Source organism: Rhineura floridana, chromosome 2 (genome assembly GCF_030035675.1).
Source record: "Rhineura floridana isolate rRhiFlo1 chromosome 2, rRhiFlo1.hap2, whole genome shotgun sequence".
Lineage (NCBI taxonomy): Eukaryota > Metazoa > Chordata > Lepidosauria > Squamata > Rhineuridae > Rhineura > Rhineura floridana.
The window spans coordinates 133,978,603-133,988,040 of NC_084481.1; the positions used below are offsets into that span (position 1 = coordinate 133,978,603).

The 9,438-nt window shown below is 37.5% G+C and overlaps 1 protein-coding gene across 6 annotated transcripts in view; it reads left to right on the plus strand.

Moving 5' to 3' along the window:
• Nucleotides 1–9,162, plus strand: part of CCDC34 (coiled-coil domain containing 34) — a 46,387-nt gene extending 37,225 nt beyond the window's left edge. For 2 of the 6 annotated variants that reach the window (XM_061610602.1, XM_061610603.1), the window contains exon 7: nt 3,146–5,090. In XM_061610602.1, the coding sequence (XP_061466586.1) occupies nt 3,146–3,357 (212 nt within the window). In that variant the 3' untranslated portion in view covers nt 3,358–5,090. Of the gene's footprint in view, nt 1–3,145; nt 5,094–8,405 lie in introns of those variants that run through there. The other 4 variants (XM_061610605.1, XM_061610606.1, XM_061610601.1 and 1 more) reach the window with 4 other exon arrangements.
• Nucleotides 9,163–9,438: the final 276 nt, after the last annotated feature.

Genomic DNA, 9,438 nt, shown 5'->3' on the forward strand with positions numbered 1-9,438 from the left:
GTTTTACAGTTGCCCTTGATGTGTTTCATGCCCAAAATATATTTGGCTTGCCACAATAAACCTCTTTTCCTCTTGCCTATTGAAGGTTTTATCAATAAACAATCTTGGTCCCTCATATCAACCCAGAGCTAATTTTTGTGCACCGTAGAAGATGTCTAGATATAATCCTGAATCAAATTATGCAGGTTTGAGCCCTGTTGAAATCAATCAGCCTGAGACTATGTGCATGATTCCAGGCTGTTTCCTCACCTTTGATCCTCTTTTCAAGGAAACAAATTCTGCTGCAGCTAGAAAAGTATAGTTTGGTGTTTCTGGACTTACATTTTTCTTGAAAAGTTTATAATGAATATAGATGTACTAGCCATATAAACTGCATTTCTTTCTTAGTTCCCCAACCCCCATTTGCCAAATGTGTTGCGGTTGTACAAATTTTAAGCTAAAACTATTTGCTGTGGGAGGCTGCTGTTCTTTCTGAACACTAAAGAGCCCACCAGACACAAAACCAGTTGCTCTTTTGCCTTGATCTTTATTATTAATGGCATTATTAATATTATCATTATTATATGATTATTTCTTTCATGTGTTGTGTTGAGACATGGTTACTTGCTCACAGTGCCATCATTTGTCTAAGTAATTTATTAAAAATATTCCCCCAGAATATATATGTCCACACAACAGAACATATTCCAGACTTTGTTTTCACCACCCCAATGAAATGTGCATTGAAATTTCTTTCCAGACAAACAGGATTATCATGGCAAAGGCAACATGTTCCTGCTGTCACAATTTAGGTATAGTCCATACAGAATGATACCCCTTCTCTGAAGAACAGTGATTAAGCAATTATGAAAATAAACTGGCTTTCAGCAGTGCCAGTTTGGGTAGCAAATCTAATAACATGAATGGAAGGAACTTAGCAGAAAATGACTTTTTATCCCCCTTCCTCTTCCTCCCACAAAAAATCTCTCTGAAGGGTTGGGGCATGGCATAGGTTGCTGGGGGAGGGGGATTGTGTAAATTGGGCAAGGCACCTAACCAAACAATGCTCCACTCGCTCAGGGTGCCTCCTACCAGTTTTGAGTGACTCTCCTTCACTACCACCCCCAACAGCCTCCTGTGCCTCATCCCACACTGTTCAGCACATTCTATTGCCCTCCAGGGAAGACTGACAGGAAAGTCCCCTTCCATTAACTTCCTTTCATTGGTGGGAGCTAAGAATCCTACCTACTATAATTATACTTCTAAGGTCTACAGAGGTAGTATATTTAATCATGTTTTTATTGTCCAGGAAACTGCCTGGGATCCATCCAGACGAAGGGCAGTTTAGAATTAAAATAAATAAATATACATTTTTGTTAAATGCTGATGGTTCAGTATTTGGTACTTGATCCATGACAGTAATTGAAAGGCCTACTATTTTTTAACCCTGTGCTTTTATAAGTGAACAATTAAGCCAAAGAAACCAAGACTGAAAACACATGGATATCTAAAGCTTTTCCTTTGATGATGGCTTTCATCTTCATTTACTGTGTCTTTGGAAGTTACTATGTCCTCCAAACTGTTTGGATGTATGTGACAAGATCAGAAGAATGCACTCAGAGCACATGGACACTTAATGCCAGTGTAACTCTTTGTATTGGTAAATATGATCCCACACAAAAAAATGTATTGGAACAGGTTTCTCACAGAACTGAGCCTCTTTCACACAAGTTACAAGTCTAGAGGGGGACTAATAAGAGCCCCAAGTGATGATCTGACCATTGAGCCATTCCCAGAAGAGAGCTATAACTACAACATGGTTTAAATGTGTAACATTTTGTACAACAGATCTTAGGATTTTACAGAGGTATGATGCTCCATCTACCATGCCACAAGGAAAAGGTCTGAGAGAGCTGCAACTGCAAAGCTCAAAGAATGAGTGCCATGCTGATAAAATACTTAAAATTTGAACTTCTAATTATCTGAAAATGTTTTCATAAAATCATGGATACCATTACAAATGATATTGTAGTACACCAAAACTACTTATACTCATTCATTCAGGTTTTGAATTAGTCTCCTAGTGAATGTCTGCATTCTGTCCTGCCACTCTGAATGACCAGTGAAGTCATGTGAAGGTTAATTATATATTAAAGCAGGCTTGTGAACAGCAAGATTTCAAAAGTAGTCTCAGTTCGTTAATCTCTTCTCAGAGTACTTTATGTCCATTTTGCTTTTTCATTTATCTTTTTTCATTTACTTTTGAAGAGAAATTTAAATAAGATACAATTAGGCCAGGTGGTCGTATATTTGTTAAAGAATATAAAATATCTGTGTGTGGGGGGGGGGGGAGAGCTCTGGTGGTGAAAATAAATCCTGATTAATATATGAAAGGAACTATGCAGACTATAGATGAGTGATAGAAAGATAATTTATAATCCTAAATGGATGATACTTTTTTTAAAAAAATCTGTTTTATGTAAAATTCCATTACAAAGCTCTTGGGCACAGCAATCCTGAGCTGGTGATGGGAGATTCTGCATAGAGAAACTGTTGCTTTCCAAGTCCTGCCAGCTTGTGCAAGCCAGAACAGAAGGAGATTTTCGAGTCTCCTTAGTTTAGCCTCTTTCCATTGGCACTAATGGAAAGGAAAATAAAGATACCAACTCCAAGACTGGCATACATTTTTATTCCTTTTGAAAGATGCCAGGGGAACAAGGGGATTTGGGTTCCAGCACATCCAAGGTCTCCCTTGATGAAATGTTCACATGCCTTCTGGAACACCCTATTTCTGGCCCTGCTGCTCTTGGACCACCAGCAGCAGAAGAGCACCAGCAGGGTTTTCCAGCACTGCACATGGAAAACTATGTCCATGGACCTCCCTCTTTGCCTATGTCTGCAGCATCCTACCACCTCTCAGCTGCCCTCCTACAAAGCATAGATGCTCCTTTAATCTTAAAATTAGGATGACTAACAATGTAGTCTTACGCTTGTTTACTGAGAGGTGAACCCTACTTTACTCAATGGGTCTTGCTCCTGGGTAAGTTTATAGGATTGTAGCCTCAGAAAAAATATCACTTATAGTTAATCCTCTAATTGTTTCAGTTTGAAGAGAAATTTGGCAGTGATAAAGTTCATAACTGTGTGTGCTTTCTAAACATTTCAGGATATCCCGATGGAAATGCATATCCAGTTCCAGCCTTTTACAACCCAATACCTTGGAAACCAATCCATGTGCCTCCTCCCAAGGAAGAGAAGTATGTTTCAGTGAAGAAAAATAAGAGGCCTATATCCAGTCACGCATATAGACCTTCAATGCCTTTTCATAAATCCAAGAACAATCTTTATATTGGATCATTATGCAGAATTCAGAGATAGCACAAAACATGTTAATACTTTATTTTAATTTGGCCTGATAGTGGAATTTATGGTGTACTACTGGCAATGTTTTGAAAGCAGCTACCACTTCTTAATTTTATGCAATTTTTATTGTCTCGCTAAAATAAAGCACCTAGGGCAAAATTAGTGTCATTTTAATGTATTCTTCTCTGTAATGTGTTGTGAGCTATATTTTAAACAATAAAAAGTAATTATATTGAGCCTTTCCCTAATATTGTACTTTAGGTGCTATATTTGTAAATGCAACTTCTAGCGTTCCTGTGCTTGATTGTTGCAATTCCTGCTTTAGTGGGTTATTGTAATGCCATAGGGCAAGAAGATAAAGCTTTGACCACAGCATTTCTAAGAGTGAGTTTTTGGATTTAAGATCATTTGGTACAATAATATTAATGGCAGTGGAAATGAGTTGGCTTTAATTCAACTGTGCTTGCATAACTAGTTTGCAGAATGTGACGTTGAGAAACCTTTTGATACTGCTTCTGTATTTTATGTAGCGCTGTTGTAGATTACCTTTTTACATTTTTTGCTCATCTTGGCTCTTCTGATGAATTTTGAATATTAACTATTTTTTGCAGATGTACAATGTAGTGATTAATCAGTGCTTATTTTGATTTATTTTACAGTTTTGAAAACTCCTTTCTCTTTATTGCTTTGGACACTTGATATTTAAAGAATTTCAAAAAATAATTAAGTCATGTTAATATAACAAAAAGAAATCCTAAAAAAACCAATCACAAGTATTTTTGAACCTTTTTGATTGTTGCTTCTATAATTTTATGAGCTCTCTAGCCTCCTGGGTGTTGTGAACTGTAGTCCATTCAGATTTAATGTACACATTCAATCTCAAGGAAGACCCCAAGTGTATTGTCTCATTTCTTCTTTTACAACCATAATCACTTGTCTATTAATTTTAAAAAGGCATATCTGAATTTTTTAAAAGTTAGTAAAATATATGTAGGCTTATTTAGTGTACTTAACTACTCTTGTAAATAGGTGCTGCTAATTCAATCCTAACTGCTACTACTTCAGAAAAACCAAGAAATTTCATCTAACACTATTGCAAACAAGTAACTAAGTCTGGAGGTTTTATTTCTTCTGCTAGTCCTCTAAATTTTAAATTATAATCCACCTGTAACTCCTCCTTACTCCCTTTAACACAGGGATAGAGAACCTCAGGCTTGGGGGGCCAAAATACAGCCCTCCATGCTTCTGTCTGGTCTTCAGACTTCTCCCTAGGCCACATTCCCTCCTGAGCCACACCCCTCACCAGCCATGTTTTGCACCCTCCTTGAATGTGCTTCCTTGTTGGAATGTCTCCAACTCTGATAATGCTTCTTTCTTTCTGGATGGAGGATAGAAATGGAGGTGTAAATGTGAAGAAAGTAGCCTACTGTACAAAGGTAAATTTCACATTTATTGCTCTGCCCACTTTTGCCTCCAGTCCTATCTACCATGGGCATTGGCCAGAAGGGAACATGGCCCTTGACCTGAAAGGTTAAAGCAGGATTGGAGTACCTATCTATATCTCATATATTCTTGTGATTTTGATCAGTTTCTTGAATGTTATGATTTGTGTTTAAAAAAAGGGAAAAAGCATCACCCTCTAGAAATAGCAGTTTATAAATATCTAAGTAAATCTAAATATCTTTTACCAATCAATTTTCATTGATATGTTGTTGATGTTTTTACTCTTGTAATTGTAGTACTGTGTTTTTATGTTGTATACTGCCTTGTTATTTTCTATAACTTGCAATGTTTAAATATCTCAATAAATAATAAAAAATTAATCCACTTAGAAATATTTGTAAAATACAGGAAGAGTAACCATTTTAAAATAACAAATCATTCCATTCCTCACAAAATCACCTGTTTAAAAACTAATCTTCAATATAATTCATTTCTCCATTTCCAAAACACTCATTTCAAAGTTCATAAAGTTCTACAATACATTAGTTGCATTTTGCAATTATGATACATAATTGTATCATAAATCAATGCTTTAAATTAAATAATGAAATCTGCTCCTATAACATTTAATATATTATTTTATTGTCTTCTAGAGTTCAATCGAATCCATATAGGTCCGATATAGTAATCCACCAAATGAGCCAGACAAAGTTCATAAGTTCTAATGCTTGTTTTCCGACAAAGATTAGTCACAAAAAATTCTTAAATCATATTTTTTTCTTCCAAGTACACAATCTAAATCCCAGATGATCCGCAGATTCCAGTAATTTCCACAAAGTAGAGACTAATAGCTTGTGGATAGTCTTTGATTTCAAAAGTTCATATACAGTTCAATTCCACAGTAACTGCTTGATCATCCAGTTCTGAAGAGCCCAGTCCAGTTGTACAAATAGAAGTATAGCTCATCTCATTTGTTGAGTATTTGTTTTATTTTTCAAACATCTAATACACAAAGAGTAGGAACCATGATATACACTCCCTTTCCCCGTTCTTCCTTATATTCTTTTAAGTCATTTGCTCTTAAAACTTCTGGCAGCCACAACATCTTTTAGCATGAGTAACTTAAAGTAACTTTTGATAAGATGTTTCCTGATATAACTCTTTGTTTTCACTCATATGGCATTAGGGATGATGCCCTCTATCATTGTCCTTTGCCACTCATCTGTGGCACAACTCACAGGCGCAACCCTGGCTGTCCCTGCAAAAGATATTCCAGTGAGACAGAAGCTACTACTGATGCACCCGTACCTGTTATTCCTTCTCCAAAGTAGCTGGAGAAGGTTTTGCCACTACAATGTTCTTAAGCTAGTGGAAGTAAATGAATTTCTCTGTGAACTTTATAATGAGTCTGCCAATTTTGCATTTTGTTTCTAAACAGACAGAAGGGTATTTTATGCTGTTTGGTTCAACAACTCTTTATAGAATAAAACCAATGGTGGGCAACATGGCAGCATGTTTCAGCACTCATTCTTATGATATATTAAATATAATGTACTTTATTTTGTTTATAACATAAATAGACTGCATGCAAACAGTAACTAAATCTTTCATACATAAATTTAATTTTTTTTGAAATTTTATTTCAAACAAAAATATTTATGAGGCTATAAATTTGTTTAACCAGCACTAAGAGAGAATAACAGGAGAAACCACTGGACACGTACAATTTAAAAGGAAAGTCTGGTCCCATTGTGAGATTTATCTATTGTTAACCTTTCCACAAGGAATATGCAGACATGCAGCTTTCCGAGCATTACACATACAAGGAGTTCTTACTGCTTTCCTCCCAGATATAAATCAACTGTTATGCAGAACATGTTTGTGTTCACATGCTTCCTCATGGTCATGGGTATAGATATTAAAAGGATCAAGGGTTTATGAGCACAAAAGTATTTTTGTAATGATGATGCCATAGCTGCGACTTAACCAAGATGTACCCAGTGGCTGCACTCACAGAAGGCAGCTCACATAACCAATCTTCCCACACACCCTGTAACCCTCTGTACTTCTTGAAAATGTTTTCCATAGGGTTGGGGACAACTTACTGAACAGTGGGCCATGATGTATGGGACTGCTGTGAGAGGAGGGAATTGCCCGAAATTGGGTGGAGGAACTTTGTGCAAGCAGAGATCAGATGGTGCAAGATTCCTCTGCCCAGATTGGGGCAATTCTCCCCTCCCACTGCAGCCCCATTGACATAGCCCCAATGTTCAGTAGGTCCCCCTGGCCTGCCAGAAAGGCTTTTTGGGGAAGGAAAGATTGGTTGTGCAAGCTGCGCTTAACTTGCACAGACACTGGATACAGCCACTGTGTTTAGAATTATAACCCTTATTGGGGGTTTGAGAGAAGTCCATCTTTATACCCACATTTAGATACACACTGTTTTGCCTTGTTTGTATTTACTGTTCAAAGGCTTACATCTTTCCCATCAAACATGAGAGACATTAGCAGTGTTCTGGCAATTGCAAGCAGTCTTTAAAATATCTCTAAATATTGAGTGGAGCAATTAGTTTTGCTATCTTTGAGCGGAAAGATGCTTGTTCCATGATAATTTGAGTAAGTAGAGGAAAAGAGGTAGAATTATTTGTGCTACTGCAGCAACAAGTCTGTCCTTTTCTATTGTTAAAAAATATCTTAAATAAAAGCAATAACCTAAAAAATGGATCCATGGAATAAGTAGCCTTGCAAAATGGGCCATATAGATGTTCAGCTCCCAATCTTGTTCCCAGGTTTTTAGCGTTAGGCATGTAGTAGGGGAGAGGGTCCAGTGCTTGTTGACTGTTCACAAGATTGTGCTCCATGGGCTCCCAATACAATGTATTTTAGAAACATTGCAGAGTAGAAAAAGCAGGTGCAGGTTTGAGAGGGGCTTGGGCAGTGTCCCTTCTCAGTGGACCCTGGTAGGCTTTCCTGGCAATGGGTGGTTGTGCTTCTAGTTTTGCTGGGTCAAGCTTCCAACACAGCATTGTTCTGGGGCATTATGGAAAATACCTAGTTATATGGTTTGGAATACCAGATCAGAAATACTGGGACGGAGGGGATCAGACAGGGCATCTTCAAGAATAGATCCTGCCAGGATGTTGGCCCCTGCAGTTGCCCAAGGGGCCTTGAGCAGGTGTGAACATTACCTTTCCTGTATCCCGCATATCCTCAGTGGTGCAAATCGATAGGCTTTGCCACAAATACCTATCTACTCTATTGAGATGTCATATGTGGATATGTCAATGAACTAGTATTTTCAAAATCATGGGTGGTATTCAGTACTGGTCCTATTCAGAGTAGACCCAGTGAAGTTAATAGACATGTCTAGAATAATTTAACTCAATGGGTCTACTTTAAACAGGACTTAATTGAATGCAACCCCATGGGTATAGTAGATTACTGTTACACAAGTAGCCCTATAACCTCTTATTTGTATCAATTTTCAGAGAAAGGCTTCCATTTAGGTAGTGCTTGATTGCCTTTTTGGGATTAGTTTAATACGTATAGTATGCATGTTAAGCAGGGATCATTGTGCTGATCCTGTTAGCTCACTATTTATCTGGTCTTTGTAATTGCAGAGTTTCAGTCTCAACCCAAGTTCGCCTGTTTGGGAATAATGAAGACAAGAGCGACGGATGTAAGGCTGTTAGTCACTAACTCCTTTGCTTTCCATACCATCGCATGCGTGAAATAAAGGCATAGCATGGCATTACTGTGAGTGGTGGCATTGATGGGGATATTGACACAGGATGCTGTGCATAGATACATGTTTAAATTGTTTTTCTGATATGCACAGTCAGTAGACACTTTGTCTTCCTCTTAGTTGCTCACTTCCCATGGCTCATACATGCTATGAACAAGTCTCCATATTCTTGCTGATATTTCTGAGTCAGGGAGAAAGCAAAATAATCTGTTGTGATCTGGCAGCACAGCATAATATGCCTGTTAAAATGTCCATGTACTTCCCTTGTACAGTGAATGTTATAGATGTATTTGCTACTTGGCATAAAACAGAATTTGTAGCTGTCTCTTAAGAGTTCTGTTCAAATTGGCAAGAAGCTCACAAATGGTGCTGACATGTGGCAAGCTCTGTAGTACTCTGAAAAACGGGGAGCTTGCATTTAAGATCAAATGCTGCTGTTGCTGTATTTAGAAGGTATTTTCCTAAAATCGTTTTCGACATGTATTGTCACACTGTTTTTGCTACATATAATGTACATAGAATTAGTTTGTAGATACACTGATTTTTACAAAGGTACTGAGATATTTTGCTGACTAACGGCCAACCTAGATGTTTAAGAAGCTAACCACTGGCATCTAGCCACCACCTCATAAAGTCTTCATTTAGCTGTGTCTCTGCAGCCTTTCATTCATAATTCTTAATTCACCTTGCAACATATTTAAAATAATAAAGTATGAAAAGAAAAATAGCATATAATGGAACAAAGCATGGAGAATGAGCTATCAATGGCTGCTCATGAAGATGGAGATATATTATCACACACCAAAACAAGATGTGCTGATAACCATGGGGGATATGCAAAAGTAGGGAACAGAGAAAAATTAGGAATTGTGGGGAAATGGGGCCTAGGAGACAGAAATGAAGCAAGA